A 23692-nucleotide genomic window follows, 5' to 3' on the forward strand; every position below is an offset into this window, starting at 1 on the left:
GCAGCGGGGGCCGGGGGGGGGGCGCTGCGGCTCGGCTCGGCCCCGGCGGACGGCGGACGGCGGACGGGGGGGGGGTGGGGGGGGGGGTGGAGGGGTTGTGGGGGGGGGTTGAGGGCGAGCGGGGCCGGCGGCTGAGCCCCGGGTGCTGCAGGGCGGGGAGCGGGGCCGCGGCGCTCCCCCCCCCCCCCCCCCCTCCCCAAAGCGCTCGCAGCTCGCACGCAGCCGCTCGCACACGGGAGGCGCTCGGCGGAGCCGCCGCCACCGCCACCAAGCCGTCCCCGTCCCCGTCCCCGTCCCCCCCCCCGCCCCGGGGGCGGCTGCTGCCCCCGGCGGAGCCTCCATCTGCAGCCCGGCGGCGGGAGCGGGAACATGGCGGACCTGGAGGCGGTGCTGGCCGATGTCAGCTACCTGATGGCGATGGAGAAGAGCAAGAGCACCCCGGCGGCCAGGGCCAGCAAGAAGATCACCCTGCCCGAGCCCAGGTACCGCCCGCACACACCCCGCACACGGGGCTGGAGGGGTCCCGGTCGCGGATTTTTTACCCCCCTCCTCCCTCTCTCTCCCTCAAGGACCCCCCCCCACCCCCGGTGCCGGTCCCTCCGGGGGTCCCGGTGCCGCTCGCAGCCCGTGGGGAGCCCCCGGGACCGATCCCGGCCGCACCGTGCCCGGGGTCGGCAGCGCAGCCCCCGCCTTGGGGTCAGGGTCAGGGGCCGCACAGGGACCCGCTGTGCAGGGGGTTATTTGTGGGTTTGCCTCCCTGTCCGGCCGCTTGTTGATGTATTTCGGTCCGTGGATGTGAGGGTGTGCGGAATCCTGCTTCCCACCCCCCAAAAAAAAAACAAATTTTGGGGTTTATTCGCTCCCCGCGCCTCGTCCGGCGGCTGGGCCGAGGGAAACGGGAGCCGAAGCGAGCGGCTGTGGCCGCTGTGCTCTGCAGAGCTATCATTCGTGATGCTCCACCAGGGCTGACAGCAGCGGGGCGCGGGGAAGGACGGGCAGGGCTCTTAGCAAGCAGCTCACGGAGCAGAGGTGGCGGCAGGCACGGGGCTTGGCTCGTGGCCGGTGCCATCCCCAGGGCTCCACAAATGTCCCTGGGGCTTGGGGGGTCTGGTGGTGAAACCAGCCCCAGCCTCCCTTCTGCGCGGCAGCCCCTGGTCTCCACGCGTTATAAAATCACCTGAGCCTCGCCTGGTCGTTCCCGAGGCTGAAGGGAGGCTTTCTCCCCGCGTTGTGGCTCTGTGTGTGTGTGTGTGTGTGTGTGTGCACGGCCGTGGATGCATTGAAAATCAATATTTGGTCAGCAAGCACAGCGCTACAACAGAAAAATCCTAAAAGAAAATTCACTGCAGGGTGTGTGGGCAGCTCGCAAGCCTGGCGGTGGCCTAGCTGCCTGCCGCGGGCGAGGGATTGCTGAAGCCCTCTTCCCACTTGTTCGCTCCTTTTCCTGCCTTGCTGTTTGAATTCCCGGCGGTGCCGGGGGGCAGCGGAGGGGCAGGGGCGGCCGGAGGCATGCAGGGTCCGTGGTGCTTGCAAAAAGGCTCCGAAACCTCGGCTGAGGAAGTTGGGTTTGCAAAGCCCAGTTAGAGGCGGCTTCCTGGGCAGGTGAAGGTGCCTGTTTTTCCCCTGGCGTGTGTAAATATTGATGAAGATAATCGATATCTGGGTAACATAACCTCGGCAGTTAACCCTAGGTGCAGCTCGCAGCTCTCCGAGTGCCGGTGCTTTGCTTGGTGCTGGTGGTGCTGGGGGTGCTGCCTGTCACAGCAGGTACCCGGCTGCCCGGGCACAGCCTCGTGGCACAGCATGAGGCCTGGGGAGCCTGCACCCTGCTGCTCTCCTTCCTCGGGGTCTGCATTTGGGAGAGGCCAGGCGGTTTCCCCGCACCCCATGAGGTGCCTCGGTGGTGTTGGGCTCCATGGGGAGGGCAGCGGCAGCCGGGTGCACCGGGAAGTTTTGTGGAGCAGGAGAAAGGCGAGGGGTTGTGGGGCTGAAACGTTCATATGGCAGTGCCCAGAGCCGCGTGTGGGAGAACCAGTTTGCAAATTATGGGAAATATTGGAAGAAAAGGATTGCTCGCAGTCCCCCTGGACTGGTGTGTGTCGTGAGGGATGCGGGAGCCTGGAGCCGGGGGGGGGCTCGGAGCTGTGCGTGGAGCTGGGGCGGGGGCTGCTCCAGGCCCCCCGGCTGCCGAGCAGGAGGAAGAGGCAGCAGAAATGAGAACAGAGCCTTACCTAAGCCTGGGACCACAAACGGCTCGAGGTTGCTTGAAATGACTGAACTTCTCAGCCTCTAACTGAAAGCAGGGATTTCCTCATACAGTAGGAAATTGTGACCGTTATTCTGGTGTCAGATGTCTTCGGGCTGCTTTCTGCTTGTTTTTTTCTTTTTTTTTTCTTTTTCCCCTCAATCTCTCATTAAAAAAGACGTGGCGTGTTGGGTATACTTAAATGTTGTGTATTGCTGGCAAACGGATCCTCTTAAAATTATATAAATCAGCTGCTTAAGTGCAGGTTGATATAGTAACAGCAGAGAAGCACCACCACGCACACAAGGTCTCCTCTCGCACGGGTTTGAAGTCAGACGCTTCCTCCAAGTAGATTTTTCATTTCTCCCTGCCCGTGGGAGAGCCGCTCGTAGCACTGGGCTGGGAGCTGGGGCTGGGGGCTGTGGTGGGACACGGGGGGGCCCTGCCCTGCTGCGGACAGCGTGCAGGTAAAGGTCTGGGCCCCAGGGCAGCGCTCGCCTCGCAGGAATGCGAGGGGTGGTTTATCCTGGGTGGTTTATCCTCCAGCAGCCGTGCACAGGTTTTGCAGCCCGTTGTTTTGCTGGAGCCCGGTGCACCTGCTGGCACCGTTCTGTCTCGCCGAGAGGCTGGATGAAGTAAGGGAGCTCCCTGGGGTGATTTGGGGGGTCCTTCCCTTCCGAAGGAAGGAACTGCGGTGCAGGCGGAATAAATTGCGAGGCTGCAGGCCAAGGCTTAGCAGCAAATAAACTCCGGGGGTGAAGAGTTTATTGGCCGAGGGGCTGGTTGGTGGTGAGGTGACACGAGGCATCCTCAGCTGTTTGTGCACCGAAACTGTTAAATGTGGTGGCTTGGGAAGAAGGAGGGCAAAAACGCTAATGAGACCAGCATGCCTAGGAAGAGGCTTAGTGGTGGTGTTTTTTCTGTTTCTTTTTTTGTTGTTTTGTTTTTAAGCACCAAAACAAGCCCTTTTCCATCCTCTGTCATCTGCTTTTCCTTCCTTTCTGTGTTTCCTCCTTTCCTTCTTAAGAGCCCTGCCAGGAGCTGGAGGAGCTGCGGTGTCTTTTTCATTGCACATTCCTGTGAGATCCTCTTGGATTTGCATGGATGGACAGAAGGACTCTCAAAGGCAGAGTGACCTGCAGCAACGGGACCTAAAATGAGAAAGAGGACATAGATACTGAAACGCAAGCAAATATCAAGCTTTAATCTTTCTCTGCAGAGTTGCTGTCAAACATTTTAGGTTCGGGAGGAAAGGAGCCCATGAACTGCGCTCTTATTTTTTAGGTTCTTCAGCAGCCTCCTGAACTCTTTCCCTTTTCAGTGTACGTTTTTGATTTCCCTTATTTTGGTCAAAGGGTGTGGAAGAAGACTTTAATAGCTCTTCTTATTTGCCAACGGCTTCTTTGTTCTGAAAAAAGGATTTGCATATGGGGAGGTAGAGAAAAATAGTCCAGGAAATTAGATAGTTAACGTTAAAAGCTTCCTCGTTATAAACGTCACTTGAGCTTCGGGTGCTTTCGGTGTACAAATACCAAGGGCATGGTAACAAAACAGACCATGCATCTCTCCAGGCTTCTCTCCCACTTGTCTCGCTGTGTTGTAGATGTTTCTCATCTCGTCTCTCCTCTCCTAACCTGCTGCTTCGGTAATTACCGCTTCTTCCCGTGAATTCTTATTTTTCTCACGGATCTCTTATTTGGTCTCCTACCTTCCTCTGAATCCTGCCCCTCTGGGAAAAGGAGAAAAAAAAACACGTTGCAGATGCTTCCTTCTCTGAAGTCACGCTTCTAGCTGTGATATTTTTCCTCATTACCGTCCTATCTTCAGTTTATCTCTAGAGGTACTTTCCGCACCAAAGAATGGGACCCCTGTGCTCTTTGCTTTCTTACCTAGTGTTATTCCAACTACCTTGTTGTGGAGGTTTATTGAATGCACAGTGGTTGTTTTTCCTTTTCCAATTCCACCCTGAGCTGTTTGTGATTTGCTTTCTTCCTGTTGCAGTGCTGAGTGTTACCAAAACCCAAGCGGTGCCTTCCCGCTAGGAGTGCGGAGTCGTCGCTCGGCCCTGTACTGCTGCTGCTCTTCCAGTTTTGTTCTCCTGGCGTTGCCATCGTCTTTCTCTGGATTTCAGTTGCTTCCTTGATGTGTCCTTCAGCGTATTCTTGGGCCTCCTCAAACTTCTGCAGCATCTCCAAGTCAGAGGCTGGAGCTCCTCTCTGTCTCCCCGCTGTCAGTCTCGGTTACTTTGACGTTATTTTCCCCGGCTTTGTCTGACGCCTTCTTGTTATGCTTATTCATTTGGAGTGCTGTCTCTGGGAAAATTTTCCTGACAATTGTTCATGTAATTTTCGCATTTGTTGCTACTACGCTCGTCTCATCCCTTTGTTTGCATCTTTTTAGGTGCTGCTTTGTGGTGCTTCAAGCACCAGCTGCGTGCGTTGGGTGCTGGGGCTCTGCAGGTAGCGCCTGGATCACCCGGTGTCTCCAGCTCCCCACCAGGGGGTCCGAGGGCTGCAGCGGCCGGGTGCTGCCCCCTCCCCTCGCTCCTGCTGCGGTCCACGCTGCCCATTTGTGTCGGGCCTGCCAAACTTCTCCCCTGCATCCCTCACGAAAACACTCGTGTGCTGTGAAGCTGATGAAACCCGACTGTGATTAATCTACCGGTGCCTGGCGTGTTGGTGTCGCACCGGTGTTGTTTCCGTCCGCCTTTCTCCATCCGTTTGCGTTCTCTCAGCCAGGAGGATGGTGTGCATGGGACCTCCTTGCTGTGCTATACCACGCGGGGGGCTCACAGCCTGCCCTGGGTGCTGCTGATGCCAGACAAACCCTGCCTCGCACGTGGGTTGTGCAGAGCCGCGGCGCTGCCAGGAAGTGCCGGGTGTCTCCCTGGCCGTGTGAGCGCAGCCTCCAGAAGTGCTGCTTTCCTGTTCTCACAGCACGGCTAGGCCCAGGCTTTGCAAAGGCTCCTGCGTTTGGTCTGTGCACTGAAACGCTGCTGCTGAACGCAGAGTTGAATGGTTGGTGGTGGGGAGGCTCGGGGGCCTGGTGGTGGATTCGGATGACTTTGTGCCACGGTGGCTGGGGCTGCGCGAGGCGGTGGTGCTGCGCCGAGGCTGGCTCCATCTGCTCGTAGCAGTGATGGCTGTGATTCATTTCGCTAGCACTTCTGAAGCTTGGTTCTCTAAAATTTCAAAACAGCTCAGGCTCTTGCTTGATGCCTGCGTTTTTTATTTATTTATTTTTTTTATTGTTGAGCAAGGTTGTTGCTTGGTATCGTTACACCGTTTCCAATACTTCCTAAACATGTAATTGAAAAATTTGAAGCTGAAGTAAGAAATTAAAAGGGCATGCAGGACACGTAAACTGCTCAAAGTAGCCTCATTGAGGTGTAATTTGTGAAACTGTAGAGGAACAGGGATTTGAACTAAATGGTTTTATATTCCAGCTGTAAAGCAGTTTAATGTTTAGCAGCTGTGCTGTACCCCACCATTTGAACCGAACGTTTGAGCAAGGCACAAAGGAAGTAAAAATGGCTCAGAGCTGATACCTGAATACAAGGTGTATGGCAGGGGAGTGTTTGGGGAGTGAGGATGGGTGCTGGAGGTGGTCCCAGCGTGAGCGTGGACCTGGGAGGAGCGCTGTGGGTTTGTACGTGCCAAGGTTGGAGCATCCCATGCTCGGTCGGAGCGTGGTATTTCTGTGTCTGATCTCAGTAGGACAGCACAGCATCTGCTTGGCTTTTAGGTGCTAAAAATACCTGTTGCTTTTGAGGTACTTTCGTGCCTGTCGTGCCCCAGCCCCCAGGTGCCCGCGCGGTCCAGCAGGATTTCAGAGAGCAGTGCGTGCACGGCGCTTGCCCCTCAGGCTTGTGTTGTATCCTGGATTATCCCGCTGTTCTTTATCTCCTTATTTTCTTAAAGCATTGACTTACTATTGCTGGTTACGATGGAGAGAGCCATTTTGCATTTAGTCTAGTGCAATTCACGGTAATGGATGTATTTGAAAGGCTAGTTCACATCGCCAGAAAGGATGAAATAGGCTGGAGCTTATCTTCTGTCTTGGAATCTGTGTTCTGCTTGGGCGAAAAGGCGTGCTTGAATATTCATAGGTGACTGTTTGAGGAGGGGGAAATCTGGGGCTGTGCTGAGGTAGAGTTATGAGAAAGGCTGAATGTGTGTTTGTTGTGGAATATGCAGTCCTGCGCAGGGTGAGGGCAGCTAAAAACTGTTCTGCTCAGAAATTCGACCTCCGAACTTTATTGTCAGAAGAAGCTCGGTGGGGAAGGCAGTGAAAAGACGGCATTGTCGGTCCTGTGCTCACACAGAGCCTGTGCAGCAGGTACAGGAGCTGCAGGCTGGTTTCACGAGGCTCAGGCAGACGGGGGGGCCCCGGTGGGCTCAGCGCAGGGACCTGCCCGGAGCTGTTCTGGCTTCGTCCCCTGCAGGGCTGCTGCAATTAAAGACCCTCCCTCGGGTATCGGTGCTTTAATTAAGAAACAAGGTAAACGAGGGCAATGTGGGAGGAGATCAGAGCCTCCTGCTCCCTGAAACCCGAGGGATGAGCGGAGGGCTGGCCGTGGGTCCTGCTGCCCTGTCGGTGCTGTACCGGGCCCTTTCATGGGGTGCTCTCAGCGAAGTGCTGGGACGTTGGCATCAGGACGTGAACGTGTGCGGCCCTAACGTAGCTTCTGTTCTGGTGAAGTCATGTGGAATGGGCTGGATTAAGCTTCTTATCAATAATAATGTTTTCTGGGTGATTAATAAAATTAGAAAAAAGCCTATCAGAACCTGTCGGGTGCATTAACCGAATCACATAATTTAGCTGAATTAAATTGACGTAACAGCAGCAGCCTCCAGCCTTACAAAACACAGCTGCTTTCCACGTGAAGAGCTTCACCCCATGCCCACTGGTTTCTCCGAGGAAATCGTTCCAGAACCAAATAACCACCCATACAAACACACCTTGCAGAAAGACATAAAACAATTCTGAGAGCATTAGGAGAAGCTGCTTCCATGCAGAGCCCCCTGTCTGTTCCTGTGTGCAGGAATTTGCCCTCCCAGTGTGTTGTGTCCTGTCGGAAAGGATGGGAAGGGGCCGGGTGCCTGGCCACGGGGCTCAGTGGTGCTGTGCGGGGTGAGTGCTGCTGGTTCCCCTCCAGGAGCTGCTACCTCAGCCTGCGGCACCGCTGAGCGAGGAGCCCCCAGCATCCTTCCCCTGCCCTGAAATCCAAAATCCCAAACGCTGCAGACCTCGGAGGAGACACCTGGAGCACAACACGCAGCCTGCAGCTCTGCGGTGGCACAGCGGTTATCGCATCCCTGCCCTCGCTCCTGAAGGGAAGGTGCTGAGGAACGCCAGGCTGGGTTTTGGGGGAGCTGTGTGAGGAATGTGGGTCTTGGTTTTGATGCTCCTGAGCGTGAGGGCCTGCTGGAAGGGCCCTGCTGTGTGCTCGGGGCACGGTCAGGAGCGGCCGCGTTCAGCTGCGTGCTGCGGGGCAGCGGTCGGTTGGATTATCAGGCTGTCCGAGTTCATGCTGGGGAGGTGACTTTCCTTTCTGAGCCTTCTTATGCCTGCTGTTTTCTTAAATCCCAGCTTGGCTTCCCCACGTCTTCTCCTTCAGATTCCATTTGTGTTCTTACCGAACTGCTCCTGCACCTCTCCGTCCCCGTGTTGTCACCCCAGCTTTTTCCAGTCTCCTTTCTTAGTTCCAATGATCACTTCTAACGTGGCTCCTTCCCTTGCATCTCCCTTACTTTTGCAGCCTAAGAATAACTGTGAGCTTCAGACACATGACGAAGTGCAAGAACTCGGTGAAGACTATTTAACACCTTTTTGTTCTGTTTTGCTGTGCTGCTTGGGATGCAGGACTGTGGAGCAATGCCTGCTGGTTTAAAGGGGGTTGTTTCCTCTGGGGGAGAAACAGCGTTTCTGTTAGTTTTACCTGGTTTTAAAAAGTTCTTGAAAGATCTCATTCTTGCACCAGAAATATCTTGACCTCTTCACCTTTGATGAGTCTCACAGTGCTGAATTTTTCAAATGCACTTATTACAGAAAAAACAGTTGTCCATAATGACCTTGTGCCCTTCTGTCATTGCTTCACGTTGTCCGTGCTGACTCTGGCATGATCATAGTTCAAGGCCTTCGGGTTGGCATCTTTGGGTCAATTTTGGCAGCTTCTGGATGAATTTTGGGTGCACAGATAAACATTTGAGCCTCTAAAATCACGTCCTGAGATGATAAATAAATAAATCTGTCAGGTGCAGTGTGTTTCAGCCAGCAAGGGCTGTAGTTCAGGTAGGTCAGTCAGTCTGTATGCTTGAATGCTACTTCTAAAGAAAATTTAAAACATTTTACAGGCATGGAAAAGTTTTTTAAAAAAAAATTGGCACATGAATAATTTTGTATTTTTTTTTGAAAAAAGCCAAACATTGTGATTGACAAATGGCTTAATTGCTGTCGGAGCGAGATGTGATTCCATTCCAATCTCTCTCTCTCTCAGTCTCTCAGTAGCAGCGTTCTGGTGGAAGGGCAAGTCCTTGACATTACAATTCAGTGTAATTATTCCTGAAAAATGCATGTGCTTAGAAGCTTTTATATTAGTTTCAGATTTCAGCAGTGATAATGCAGATGATCCTCAAGGAACACGAGTGTGTAATTTGAAATCAGAGCTACGCAGCTCTTGCTCTTGGCTCCCTGGTTGTAAACTTTCTCCATTAATACCATTTGCATAAGTGAAGCTGCCTCGGCTCTTGGATGAGATGCACGCACCAGAGGGGGGTGGTGGCAGAATGTTCTGTGCTCCAATCCCTTCCCCTGCAAACAGGCTCCTTGGGTAGGAAGTGTTGTTAATCACCCCTGACAATTGTAAGAGCCGTGGTGCGCAGTGATTCAGGAGCGTGCTTAGCGTGGACCTCGCAGGGTGTGCGGAGATGGGGAATGGGAGGGGAGCTCCCAGTGGGGCAGCAACAGGCAGAGCCCAGCCCTAGCCCCGTGCCACGTCTGGGGCGGTGGGTGCGTGGGGAGAGGCTTTCCTTTCGCTCCTTGCTGCTCTGCTCGTCAGCCGAGGAGATGAAGAATGGGACGAGCATGTGCGCTAATTAATTTAGTACCAATGATCACTTTGATTTCTCTGTTGGAATAATTAAGTCAATTGGATGTTGCGTTGCTGCCAGGGTTATTGTAGCAGTGGATGCTAGGAAGGGAAGGAATGAAAGGAACGTATATTTTCCGTGTTATTTCATTGTTGTCCAAAAACGTCTTCGTGGTCCTCTAATGATTTGTTTCCTCCTCAAATAGGGAATTTTACAAGTAATAGATCAGTAGATCAGATTAGATGCTGTAACAGTCTCTGCTGGCATTATCGGCTGGGAATGTACTTCGCCTGGTGAACGGCTTGACCAGAGGCTGCGATGTGCAGAGCACGTTGGACAGGGACTGGGGACAAAACCGTTTGGAGCAGCATTACCCTGTAACGAGCCTTGTGCTGGGTGCAGGTCTGAGAGGGACACGGAGTGGGCTGTGTGACCCTGCTGCCTTCACAGCTCTCCCGTGGGCAGCAGGCACTGCCTGCCCCCCCTGCCTGCCCCCAGCTCGGGGTGGTGGCCGCCCTGGGCTCTCTGGGGGCTGCTCAGTGCTGGGGGCTGCTTTGGGGTGCGCATGCGACGAGGAGATCCAAGCCCCATCAGCAATCCGTCGCGCAGGTTTTATGTTGGGATGCCTCCTTCCTTCTCCCTGTTGCCCTCTCTTACGTGACTTTTTTTTCCTGCCCACTCTGCAGAACACTGGTACAAAGCTGTTTAAGGAGAAGCTGTTTCTTGTGATGCACTGGTAGCCTTACACTTGGGGCTTCCAGACTTTCTTCTCGCCTGCAGTGAGGTCTGAGCAAACCTGGCTCTAGGGTGGGCTCGGGGGCATTGTGGGGAGCTGAAAGGGGAGCAGGAGGGTGCTAAGGGAGCGTGCAGCAGGTTGGTGACTGCAGTGGGAGCTCAGCTGCTGAGTACTGAGTGCTTTTCCTGCAGCATTTAGTAGCGTTTGGGCACTTCTTGGTGTGCCGGGGCACCTGGCCGAGGGATGATACCTGCCCTGAGGAATGCACGCTTTGCACTGGCAAAGAGAGGGGCAAAGGAAACACTGCTTCATTTGACGGGCTGGGGAACTGAGGCAGATGATGTTTACGACTTGCCCGAGATGATACAGGAAATGTTGGCAGAGTTCAGCACTGAGCTGTGCTCTCCACAGGGCAGTCCCTGTAGAGCTGCCATTTCATCTTGTTTTGGTTTCTTGTTCTCCTTTTTCTGTTTCACCTCATAAGTGAATGTATTAGGGAGTATAACTGCATTCTTAATGTCGGTATGATTCTTTAATGCTTGCAGTAAGGCGGATTTTTTTTTTTTTTAATTATTTTTCAAGCTCTGGTGTGGGCATCTCTGCACTGGATAACATCCCACCGATCTGAACTCTTATTGATTTGCAAGAAAAAATAATGTGCTTTTATGATAAATAATTAAAAGCTCCTGTAAGACACAGTAGTAAGAAGGTCAACAGTAAGTAGCTTCTTGATCTAGTTCCAACAGAAGGAGTGTGCCCGTGTGTACATACCACCGCATCCTTCTTCACCCTTTCCATTTCCGAGGCGCGAGATGCTTTCAGAAGAACTCCTGCATAATTTAGTGCGACAAACCTGCGGGGACAGAATCCATGCAGCTTTGAAATTAATAGCAGAACTTTTAGGAAATATCAAAGTGAATGCTGTTTATTTTACTCTGCTCTGGAGCTTCCAGTTTCTGCCTACGCCCGCACCTGTGGCGGTCGTGCCCCCGGCTGGCTGGCCCTGCTGCAGGGCTCTGCTCATTGCCCTTGGGGCTGGGCAGATGCTGGCTTTTCTGTGTTAAAAAGCACATCATTTCTTTTTTTTTTTTTCTTGTTCTGCTGAGTTTTCCAGGTGTGTTTCCCAGTGGGTGTTCTGTGCCGTGCCGCTGCCCTGGCGCTGCGCTTTGAGCGCACCCGTTCAGCTCGCCACCCCGCCAGTCTATAGGCAGGGAGAGCTCTTTAATTACAGAAGATATTTGAACGGCGGAGATTGCCTTTCAGTGGATGTCTTTGATCCAGCTGTGACAGGCCGGGATGCTGGCCGTGGTGCCAGGGCTCCCGGGTGCCTCCTGGGGCTCCTCGCACCGGGTTCCTCAGCTCGTGCCTTGCCGGGGAGGCCGGGGAGCAGCTGGGTTAGGCCGACCTGTTCTGCTCATTGAGCTTGCAGCTTGGTCACCTGCATATGGCCATCGTACTGCCTGCCTCTGGGCAGCCACTGCTCCCTGGGGCGCTGTGCAGAACTGAGCGGGCTGTCTGCGTGCCCCTCTGTGAGCGCAGCTTTCTGCCGCGAGCATGCGGTCCTGCTGTGGAACGCCCGCCGGCACATGTGGGACCATTTGCATTGCCAGCAATCAAGATGAAAAATGGATTTATAATAATTAAAAAAAACCTCCCCAGATGTCCTCCCCACCCCATGCTATCTCATACTAGGCCCTGGTGTGGCTCCTCGGGCTGCGTGCCGTGGGGCAGGGCAGGTTGTGCCCCAGGCGCACAGTTTGGCACAGAAGCTGCAGTGCTGGGTCCTGGTGCTGGGGCTGAGGTGTCCAGGGTGGCATTTCTCACTGCACTTCAAGCCCATCTTTCAATTTCCCCTTGTACTTGTCCTGTTATTCCAGCTTTCTCGTGGCGTGTGGACAGCAAACTGAGCAGTCCTGATCTTTTTTTGTTGTGTTGTTTTCTTCTTTTCTGAAAATAAATGAATTATATATATATATATATGGACCAAAGGGTTTTCTCCAGTAGAGTCGGATATGCTTTTGTTTTTCGGAGTCTCCCTGGATTTCATTTTTAGCCAGCTTTTGTTTCTGCTTTTTTTGAGTATTGCAGTGAAGGCAGTGCGGGGAGCTGGGATGAACTGAAGAAGGTCGACTCGTGGCATTAGTGCTCTGCTTGCGCTGAAAGCATATTTGGATCTGGAAAGCCTTTTAGAAATGGCTGCTTTTCTGTGAAATGCGGCTTTTAATCCCAGCTTGTTTACCCGTAGGGCAACTAAGGGGTCAATACGCAATGCAGAGAAGGAACCTTCACCTTCCTTCCTGTCTGTGGAGTGGGCTCGGCTCTATTTTAAAACTTTCCATCCCTCCGAAGGATGTACGGGCTCTGCTTCATTTCTCTTGACCTCGTTAAGATTTTTACTTTGAATTTCTGCGAGAGAATTAGAAGGTCATTGTTTTGGATCACCGTAATCAATTCCATGTAATTTATTCATATTTATGCATATGGAGAGGGAGGAATGCTTCTGAGGGGGTGAGCGTCTGGTGTTTAGAAGCTGAAATGCGGCGCGGGCTCCTGCAGCCTGCGAGCGCTTTGCAGATCTGTTCCGATTTTTTTAGTTGAGGAAACGTCGTGTTCCTTTGCTGTGACACCCATCAGAGCAGAAGCACGGGATGGCAAAGGAGAGAAGGAGAGGTGCTGGAGCGGTTTGCTCGTTACGCGCTGTTTTCCCGGACACTTCACTCACGCTGTCTAGACTCAGCTATGCTGGTGTGATCTCTCGCCGTGCGCTTGTTGTGCTGGAGGAAAGCCTTCCCGATGCCCTTGTTATGGGAAGGGCTCAATCTGTTAGGGACGGTCTGGCGATCAGCTGGGAACAGCGCCTTGGGGCTGAGCGATGGCACTGTGCCGGGAGAGGCGCCTGGGGCTGCAGCTGGGGCCGGGCGGGCTGGGATGGCAGGTTGATGGTTGTCCATATAAACATCCTAAGCTGGGACCTGTGTTCCAAAAATTGACCTATGGAACAGGCAAACACCGTAGTTCTGCCAATGATATGTTTTCTTTTACTACCTTGTCTTTTCTGAGCATGGAATGGGGTTCACTTGAAGTCGGTATTTTCTATATGTTGTGAAAATACTCAGAAAGCAGTCCTAGTTTTTTTTTTCTGAACAAATAAGAAGGGTAGGGAGTCCCTTGTGGGGTAATTTATAATCTCAGAGCCGATGAATGGGGCTTAACCCTCCCAGCCCTTGGTTAGCGTGGTGTGGAGGTCAGCCTCTGGGGTCAGGGTGCTCATGGGCCTGTGTTTCATGTGGGGCTTCGAGGTATGCATGAGAGCTATTAGAATAATTTCCTAGGCTGGGGTTTAGGGCCTCGGAGTTCATTGCCTTTTACTGGAGGCTTTTGCTGGCCCTCGGTCAGCTTCAGAATCTGCATTTCACAAGGAGTGGGTGCTCAGCCTGACTTTTGTAGAAATGCGAGTGATTTTGATAATGTTATTTAGGGCATGAGCACGTTGTGCAGGCTATTGGTGGTTAGTTTTATACAAATACCAAGTATAAATGAAAATATCAAATTTAAAATGGGGAACAGAAATGTTGGGTGCTTTGGGCTGAGTGCTGTCACACTGTAGTTGTTTTATCAAGACACAGTGCTGCTGTGCTGCATTGATTTTAGGATTTGTGTACCTGTATCGTTGCCCATATGAAATTTTTATGGCCATTATATTAAAATGAATATTGACGTTTCTTGACAAATAAAGAAAATCATCTTTAATGTGGTTTAAATGAGTGATGGTGACATTATAAATTAGGCAAAGTAGATGTTAAGTGCACTGCAGCCAAGCTGGGGCCCTAATGGAGCCTGTTGGCTAATTTTCTAAATGATAGATGGCAATAGCAGCGTTAACGGCCCGATGTGGATTCGATTGACTTGAACATTCATTTTACGTGGTGCAAGCCAAAACTTGGTGCGAGAACCAAGGGGAAGCGGCGCCCAGCAGGTCCCCGGGCCGTGCAGCGAGCCCCTGCCTTCTGCACGCCGTGTCCCGGGCTCACCTCGTGCTTTTTGAGGCAAATCAGCCAGTTTTGGTGCTCCGTCCCCGGGGCAGTCCCGTGTTCCCATCCCATTTGGCCACAAGTTCCTCACCGGGATAAAAGCAAACCCAGGGAAAGCTGGGGAATGCTCCTTAGCTGCTGTGCTCCCACTGGTGTGGTGGCACGCAGCACAGGAACTACGTGCAGCAGCCTCTGATGGCTGTTTTTGTCCAGTTTGCGGTCACTTGTGGTGTTTTCAAACCTTCCTAAGTAATATAGATTGCTGAATTGGGATTCCAGGAACACCACGCTGCGTGATGTAGGCTGTGTCCCTTTGGCAATTGGTAAGTGCTGGTGCGAATATTTACAGCGGGCGCAAAGTGCTTTTCCGTGTGCATACCTCAAACTTCAAGAACCTTTAAAAAAAATTAATAAAATCATAGTATTGAGAATCCATTTCTAATTTCAGGCTAGCAAGGTGATGTTTGGAAAGGTATTTATAGGCAAAGGTTGAATTGTCATAAAGTCATTGGCAGCGTTGAACTCAGTCCAGCAGCAACTGGGCTGCAGCTTGGGGTAGCGGCACGGCTTTTGGTGTGGGTCTCCTACGTGGGCATTTCCTTGCAGTGATCCCTTTTCCCAGAGAATGTTAACTGTTGTGTTTGAAAGAAGCAGTTTCAAGCAACTTTTTTATTTTTTTCCTTTCAGCATCCGCAGTGTTATGCAGAAGTACCTCGAGGAAAGGGGTGAATTAACCTTTGACAAGATCTTTCACCAGAAAATTGGTAAGTCGTGTTTCAAGTGCTACTCCTGTAAAATTTTAAGGTTGACTTGTCTGCCACTTCTTTGTAACGGTTGCAGAAAATTTGTATGGTAGGTGGTCTGAAGAATACAGGAATATGGACAGGACTGGGTAAAGCAGAGGCCTTCAGGAGAATGAAATGTTGTGAAAGGGTAGAAGGTGAAGCAAGGCAATTTGTCAACTTAACTTCATGTTCTGGAAAACTACTGGAAAAATAATCGAATTACTTGGAAACATGTAGGAGAAAATTATATTACTTGGTATGGGCTTGTCAACAATATAATGTGTCACATCAGTTTGACTTTTTTTTACAGGGTAATAAGCCTTGCTGGTCAGGGAGCGGCTGTGCAGAAATACCACGCATGTTGTCCTGCCTGGCTGACATGTGCTCTTGCTGTCAGCAGGGAAGGGGAGCCTGGGTGAAACTGCTGCGTGTGGGGCACAGCTGCTGGGAGAGCTGGCCCGAGGAACAGTTCCAGTGGTTTGGGGTGAGGACGGGGGGCTGGATCCAGTGAATTTGCACAGCAGTGGCCAGTGCCAGAGATCAGCTTCTGCACAGTGCCGTAGTTAACAGGGCAGTGCTGGGGTGAGGAGCCTCCGTGTTCAGCTTGCATGCTGAGAAGGACTGTAACCACACTGAGGACCAGGACAGGGCTACAAAAGATCTCCATGAACTAGAGGTACTGCTCTCCACCTGTGCAGGAGCAAAGACACGAACGCAGGGTGGAAAACCACTGATGGGGCTGGCATTTCTACCAGGCCGGGTTGTTACAGTAAGCTGTGACGTCTCAGCTCGATCACACAACTAAATATAAAACCAGGATTGCAGCCCATGAGGCATGTAAAGTAATCCTCCTTGGCAGAAGGCTGTGGCCAGTCCTGGCACCAGGCTACAGAACGTACATGGACCTGCTGGAAAGAGTCCAGGACCGAGCAGCGGCAGCGAGCAGACCTTACTTAGCATCTGCGGGGAGCGACCCATGAGGAAGTACTGAAATAGGGCATTATGTAGGCTATGAAAGAGAGAAGTGAGGCCGAACAGTCATAAAAACCAGAAAAGTTGTTGCAGAAATGGTGAGGTTTTCCAGAGGTTTTGCCTCTAATTAAAAAAAATATATATAATTTTCTTAATATTTAGTATTTGAATAATGGGATAGGCAGTAAAGCAGTGGAAAGGATTTTGTGAGGGGCTTGTGAAATCTTTGTCCAGTGGATTTTAGGAGTGGGTTGCCATGCTTCTGCTAGGATAGTACACCAGCTCTTGTCTTGCGAAATGGGGACAAAATCATAAAACAGGCTGGAAAGACTCGAGGAGGTCAGTGGATCTACTTTGGTCTGAAGGACACTGAGACCATAACGAGCAGTGGAAGCAAATGCCCAAGAGCAGGGTGTCGCTGCTCCCTGCTCCTAGGGAAGCCGGTGCCCTTTGGGCCAGTCTCTATTTCTGGCAGAAGCAGAAATGTCGAGGACTTGGTCAGCTGGAGATATGTGGCTGGGTAGGTATGAGAGTATTGTGGAACGAGATTAGAGTATTGCCAAAGTAAAGTCAATGCTCTTCTTTTATGGTTTCGTAGCTTGTCATTGATAGTTTCTCAGCTTTTTATATGGATGGGTGTGGAAGCTTGGGTCTGAAGTACGTGTACATAAAAATCTCATGAAGATTTCCAGCGTATTACGGTAATTGAAGGGCAGTCTGTATCTTTGTGCCTAAAAACTGACTTCTTGTTCTGGCCACAGGTTCTGTATTGTACATATGTAGATATCTTGTTTGCTTGTGCTGACATCTTTCAGCACGCACTTCAGTTTAGCGGTCTGTGCTGAATCACTGATGTATTGCTGTAGCACAGCAGTTGCAAAATAAGTGGAATTTTAAGCAACCACATAAAGGTTGACTTGAGCTGTTTGTTTCTGTGTGGTGGCAATGAAATGAAGAAGTCTTTTTGAAAATAAAAAGTGAAGTTGGATGGAACAGCTTATATGTAACGCACATTTGTATTTATGTAATTGGATACTTTTCATTAATAGTTGGTTCCAAAGAACAGTGAAGACTTGCAGTTACTCTGATAAGTTACAGCAATTACAGTGACTCTGGAAGAAATGAAAGATTTTATCTTCTTATTTTCCCTACTTCGGTAGCTATCAAACCTAGAATTGTAGAGCCTAGGGTTTCATTACTGGGTTTGTTTTTTCCCAGATCCTGGGGTGCCCAGCTCATAGATGTGCAGAGAGCTTTTCCCCTCTCTCCTTGTCCTCACGCTCCATTGCCCGGACACGGGGAGGTTTGCTGTGCTCGCTGGGCTGCAGCCCGGGTCGCTTCTGAAGCTGGCTTCTTCTGAGGAAGGATTTAGGAGGGAAGAAAAAAGATAACATTTGACTGTTTTTAACAGAAGACTTTGCATTGCACTTGAAAATATTATATTTCCTTACTGTGGTTGTTCATTTAAATTTTATTGCGTTTTCTAGCTTGTTCTTTGCCATTAAATTGGTTCTGTTTCCAGACATTAGCATAATTGCTTGTGGTAAAGTACCTTCAATTTTAGGCAGGCATTATGCAAAATGCTGCGAGAATCAATACGGTGTGGTAATTAAAAGTCTAATCACCTTTTCCCTCTTGCTGCTGTCTCTTCATGGTGGGGACGTGCAGGGGGCAGGTGGGGGCTGAGATCACCCCGCGAGCCGCAGCCGTCCTGCTGGCCCCGCTGCAGCATTGGTCATAAACTAAATACAAAACTTCATCAAACTACCTCATTTTTTCTTTGGCGAGTGCGACGTGGGTGAGGACTGCTGTGTTTTTTTTCCAGACCACAGTTCGTTCTTACGGCTCCAGTTCCTTGTTTGTTCTGGTTTTTCAGTGGCCTTTCGGATGTAAAAAAAAAAAAAAAACCAGCACAGGGCTTTGATCAGCTGTCTGGTGTGAGTCTGCCTGATACCGAGCAGGGAGTCGTTCCTGGGGGATGCTTTGCTGCTAACAAGCCTGCTTGTGCTGGGCTTACCGCTGCAGGCGTTTATCCTTCGTGAGAACCCCAAATCCTGGTGGGATCCACGCTTCTGCTGTACAAGCTGTGCCCACGTTCCCTGCCACCCCCCCAGGGAATCGCAGGGGCTTTGGCACCGAAACCTGGGCTGTGCCCTCCAGCACCAAAGGGAGAGCAGGGAAATTGGTGGCAGCCCCCCTGCGGGGCTGGGGCTGCCTTCAGAGGATTTGCCCAGCCAACTCTCCTCCGTGTGCCCCTTTCTCTGCACGAGGGCCACGGGGTCGCTCCCATCCCCGGGAGGTGGCCCGGCCGTGCAGGAGCGATTCTCCAGAATGATCTTGAACTCTCTAAGAATCGCCAAATGAGTCAGAGGCCCCGGAGATAACAGAGCCACCCAGCAAAACGCTCTGGCAGCGCTTAATGGCCCGGCACCGGCTGCTCCTGCAGAAGCTGCTTCCTCCCCAGCAGAGGCTGCATGGGGAAGTACAGCGCGTCTCGGAGCGGGGTGCGTAACCACCTCGAGCTGCCTCTCTTCTTACCACATCCTGTTTGCTACAACACCAGATTATGTGTTTGCTTCAGAAAAAAAAAAAAAAAAAAAAAAAGACATTTTCTGCTATCCCAGTATGTGTAATTTACATGTGGAAGCTACTCGGCGTCTCGGCCGTGTTAAAGTGTATGTGAAATTCTCCGTGGGTTACGCTGCGGAGGGGGGGGGATGTAAAACGCTGCTTTTGGGGCAGTTTGGGGATGAGCTGTGGGGGGTGGAGCTGCTGCACGTGTAACTGCCAAGTGTCAAACGTAGGGAATTAGGTCAGCCTACCACTTTAGGATCGTTGTGGTCATTAAAGTGGAATCCCTTGGAGCAAACCTCTGGCCAGTTATAGTTTGGTGACTGGTGGTGGCCCTTCTGACGCATTGCACCGACCCAGCAGGCGATGGGCAGGGCTGGCAGGGAGGCACGGGGCATCCTGCAGCTTTGGGTCCTGCCCTGGGCTTGGCCAGAGCTTCTCTCGTGACCCTTCGCAGGCTGGTGGGACGTGGCACCTTCACCTGCACCGTTCCCAGCTTCTCCTCCATTACACAGAGTGTGGGCTTTGGGTCTGGGGAAGGATGAGAGCAGAACATATTTTAGCTGTCCCAGCAGCTGGTCATGCTACAGTATGTACAAGTACAAACTTTTCACCTTGTTTAGTAAATAACTTGCTGTTTCCCCCCTGTGAAGCTCCTCCTAATTTCTGTTTTATTGTCTTGAAATAAAATACTTGCAGAAAGAACTGATTGATAGAACCCTATGGTTGACAAAATGAGTTTTAATTTTTTTTCCTCTGTGCCATCCGCTGTTGTAGAGCGAGAAATGATCTTAACTTTCTCTTCTGTCCCCGTGAATTGGCAGGCTCCAAGCTGGAGGTCTTCCCAGCCCCGGGCGAGCGCTCCACGTCTGTGTCGGTGCCGCTTCCTGCACATCCCGCTCCTGGCAGGGCCCTCGGCATCTTATCTGCTCCCTTTGTGCTGCTGCAGCCAAGTACAGCCAGCGTGTATCTTGGTGGCTTTTTAGCTGAGTTTTCAGAGCAGATGAGCGTTTGGTCTATTTTAGAGTCACTTCTGCACAGACAACCTGCAACTGCGGGGAGGGACTTTTCTGCCTGCCCTCTGCGGTTAGAGGGAAATGCGCTCCTGACCGTTCTGGCTTGTGTTTCCTCTGGCTTTGTCAGTGACAACTTTCTGTTGAAAAAAAAAAATAAAAAAATAGGGTGAGAACAGCTAAAGATTTTTTTTAGTGCAATGAATCATGCTTTCTGTTGCTTGTTTCTCTAGTTAGAGACCCATCATATTTCATTATTTCAGAGTTTTGATGCTAATGATTAGATGGATCTTGAGTTAAAATCTGTTGAGAAAAACATTCTTGCTCTTCCTCTTTCTGCGGCGCAGCGTGGCAGCACGGCGCACTGCGCTCCCCGCCATGCCTAAAAATAACGGGCTGGGAAAAGTACCTCCCTGGAGCATTATTTAGGCTATTGTTTAATTTAAGCATAAGATCTATGTGCCGTTGGCATTTTGAACTAATTAAATAGTCCTCCGAGGAAATAACAACAAAAGCAATAAAACTATGCAGAGGGGACAGCAAGTCACTTCAGCTTTTGGCTGCTGGACGGGCTGGGGATGCCGCTGCTGCTCCCAGACCCTGCTCCAGGCCCTGGGCTGGTGGAGCCGCCTGGGGAAACCGGGAGCATTTCCAGAGCATCGAGGGGCATGCACGGGCTGCGGGAGAGCCTTGTCTGGCTGAGAGTGTCTTGGCCTCGGACTTGTGCTCAGTGGTGCACGCCAGACCTGTATCGTGGTGATTATTTTACTCTGGTCTGGTTTATTGATATTAAATAACGGGCAGCCATGTAATAGGGAAAGCAGTTGTGTGCTTGGCAGGGGTTTCTGCAGGAGCGAGAAGGGAGATTGTTTATTCAAGTGGTTTTCTTCTGGGGTTCCATTTCGGACCTGGGGAGGACGGCCACCGTGCAGAAGTGGGCTCCATCAAAATCAGGAAGTAGCTGGCGAACAAAAAAGGGATATTTAAAACACTGTTAAGACCGATCTTCTTCTTTCTGCTGTTACTTCTTATTTTCAATTCAAGTTTAGACTAAAACCTGGATGGTGGATGGTCCGCGGGATTCTTTTACGAGCCTGTTGAGCACATGCTTTCCTTGGACACTTCATGTGATCGGTTAAAAGCAACGCAAAATCCAAACCGCAAGTAAATATCGGAAACGGTGCGATTGTAAACCGAAACAGAAACTGTCCGTGTAAGATGTTTCACGCTGGAGCTGGTCTTTCGCAGCGATGCTCCACTTGCATCGGACTGGAGCGGGAATGCGAAGGGAGAAAAAGTGCGCGCTGCAAGCCCCTCTGCTTGCTGCATGTGTACCCTTCACAGAATCAGTGCTGGGTTTAAGATCTAGTTCCTCTCTCATAATTTAAATGCTACTGGAAGCTACGTTTCTCTCAGTGTACTTTTTGTTTTATTTTATTGTAAAATAAGCATGACACTTGCATGAATTACGTTGAAGGATCGTTGAGAGGGATGCTGATGAAGCTTCCTGCTGCAGACTTTATTTGTGTTTTGCCTGCAGGCAGAGGTGTCTGCCTTGTGTGTCAGGGACAAATAGTATCCAAAGCCATATAAAAAATGTATGTGTTTGTTTTTCTTTTTCTTCTGATTATAAATAATTGAGCATTTCTTTGTTGGGATGCAGCCTGATATGCTCCCATGGCTTTCTTTTTGGAGGTGTTGAAGATACTCAGTTGTCTGATTCCTGGTGGAACTGTAGGTTAAGTTAGAGCTTTAGAATAGGAAAAAAAATATATATTGTCCTCTGGAACTTCACATAATAGATGATGTACACATGCTGGTACATATTAATGTTTATATACAGTACGATTCTGGGAAAATTACAGTCATGGGGTCAAACAGGCTTCATCTCAGGAGAGCAGTGCAATTACACAGTTTTGGGGTTCGGTTTTTAAGAATTCAAAGCGCTCTAGAAACTTGGAACTCCAGAAGTAGTATTGCAGGGGATAGGTGATGAGCGTAATGTGTACATATATGGGTGTAGATATGTATAGATGACAAATTACAAGTTATCTGAATTTTATCCAAGAAATTTCACTTGGTTGTTCAAAGTTTTCAGCAAAAACACGTATCAGAGAGTAAACCCCAAGCTGATGGGGAGGTGTCTGCAGGGCACTGGGCTCCATCAAAGACCCATGTAGAGAGCTTTGAACTTGGATGTTACAAACCCATCCTTGTGGCTTGCTTCCACACCAAAGATAGTGTTTTCTAAATACCTTTTTTTCTATTTGCTTGCACTCGCTTAAGCTTCCATATCCCCCTTCTGATGCAATATCCTACTTGTGCAGAACGCGGTGACACCGCACAACCCCAATTTCCCTCCCCCCTGCAATTTCTCAGTCAATCAGAAGCAGTTGCACTCCTGTGGAGTTTTTATCCATGTGTCTTGAAACAATTCACAGACTAATTAAGCCTCAGAACACCACTGTGAAATAGGTAAATATTAGTTTTCCACATCTTTAACGTGGCATAATAACAACTTTAATGAGATTTACCTGCATAGCTCTGTACAAATAATGAAGCAGGTTCTCTGGTCCTGCCAGCAATACTCATTCATCTCAGTGGGATAACTCATTAGTAAGGGGAGAAAAGCTCGGGTACCAAGAGTACAGTAAGTGGAATATAAATTACTGAAGCTGTTAAGTTTTCTAACTTTCAGCAGTGGTTTTAAGAGTTACAGCAGTCAGAAAGTCGCAGAGCTGTGGCTATCGGTTGCCCTAGGAATTCATTTGTGGATGAGGGAACAGACACGGGTATTTGCTATAAGCCTTTCAAATGCTTCCATGGTTCCATACGAATATCTGCCCTATAAAAGAACGGTGTGTAGTACAGCCTGCAGCCCCCAGGGAATTCGTCCAGAGCCGCGAGGTTCTTGCTGCAGGACGTCACTGGTGCAGTGTCAGGGGTGAGTAATGAGCACCGTCAGACCTCCGAATCCTCAGGCTGGAGGGGAGCAGCACAGTAACCTTATAGGGTAGTTGCTTCTCTGTTTCCTGGCCCGTTTCCACTGACAGCATTATGTCCAGCCAGTGCCGCCGAAATACCCTGCTCTGCGATGCACGCCTGGCTGGGTGCTGGGGAGCTGGGGTCAGACGTGCACAGAGCACTTCTGAGCGTTTCAGTAACTTCTTTGATTCGAAGGGGAAGGTCTGAAGAGAAGGAAAGCCATCTGTTTCTGGCTCCCCAGCTCTCAGCAGCTTTCCTCTCTGAGTGCACAGGGCAAAGCCGAGGAAGGCTCTGAAATTCATGCAGGAGAGTCATCTGCGCCCTGTCGCTGTCATTTGGGTGGCTTTGCTCCTCTTTACCTCACCAAGCACTGTCTGTATTTACTAACTAAATACCACTGGTGTGGTGTTTTGATACCAGCCACAGTGTAAGTCCCCCTAGATGTTGTTGTGGAGCGGTTTGCTTCTTTACAGTGGTTTAGCTCCTGAACAGGGCTTGCAAAGGGGAACATCGGCACCAGAGACGTGACAAAACCCTTCTGCTGCTGTTGTTCCGTATTATTCTATACTACAATTATTCCATATCTACATGAAATGATCCTATCGCCCATTCTCAGAAGCACCCCCAGCCTGCTTTGTGTGTTGAATAATTAACAGCAGCGACCTGGGCATGGCTTTGAATGCTTCAAAAGCAGCGGTGTGCTCTTCGGTAACCAGAGGCCACTGGCTTGCATTGCCTACAGCATGGTTAAAAGTTGGACCACGGAAAAATATTGATCCAGAACATAGCTGTCACATCCTTCACAGGGACTGAGTATTCTTGTGATGTGGGGAACGAGGGGATAAATAACAACCACCACGGCATTTTAAAGCTGCTGATACTTGTTAGCCTGCTAATAGCTTGCTGGTAGCTGCTAATACCACATACTTGTGAAAGTGGTGGGAGTTTCTTGTATTTGCAAGTGAAAAAAGAACAAAACTCAAGTCCTCTGTTTCTTGATGAGCTCTAGTAAAGGAATTGAAGCATGTTCTTTGTAATAACTGACTGAAATGAAATGCTTCATGCTGTATTTCGTGGTCCTGTTAAAAATCAGAATGTTTTTACATATCTTTGTTTAGGGATCTTAGTTTGAGGTCTTACAGAGATAGATACTTGTTATGTGCACCCATATTTTGTCCCCCACCTCTGATGCGTTCAGTGCCTTTGATACCCCACTTCCAATGTACGTGTCAGTCTCCTTTTGTCAGCTGGGATTCTGCATGT

At 50.4% G+C, this 23692-nt stretch overlaps 1 protein-coding gene across 1 annotated transcript in view; it reads left to right on the top strand.

Annotated features, from left to right (window-relative positions):
• Positions 1 to 257: 257 nt before the first annotated feature.
• GRK3 (G protein-coupled receptor kinase 3) overlaps positions 258 to 23692 on the top strand; it is a 67066-nt gene continuing 43631 nt past the window's right edge. Inside the window, exons 1-2 of the mRNA XM_084539327.1 lie at positions 258 to 482; positions 14791 to 14867. Of these exons, the coding sequence (XP_084395453.1) occupies positions 370 to 482; positions 14791 to 14867 (190 nt within the window). The 5' untranslated portion in view covers positions 258 to 369. The remainder of the gene's footprint in view (positions 483 to 14790; positions 14868 to 23692) is intronic.

This window comes from Aythya ferina, assembly GCF_964211825.1.
Source record: "Aythya ferina genome assembly, chromosome: 17".
NCBI classification, from domain to species: Eukaryota; Metazoa; Chordata; class Aves; order Anseriformes; family Anatidae; genus Aythya; species Aythya ferina.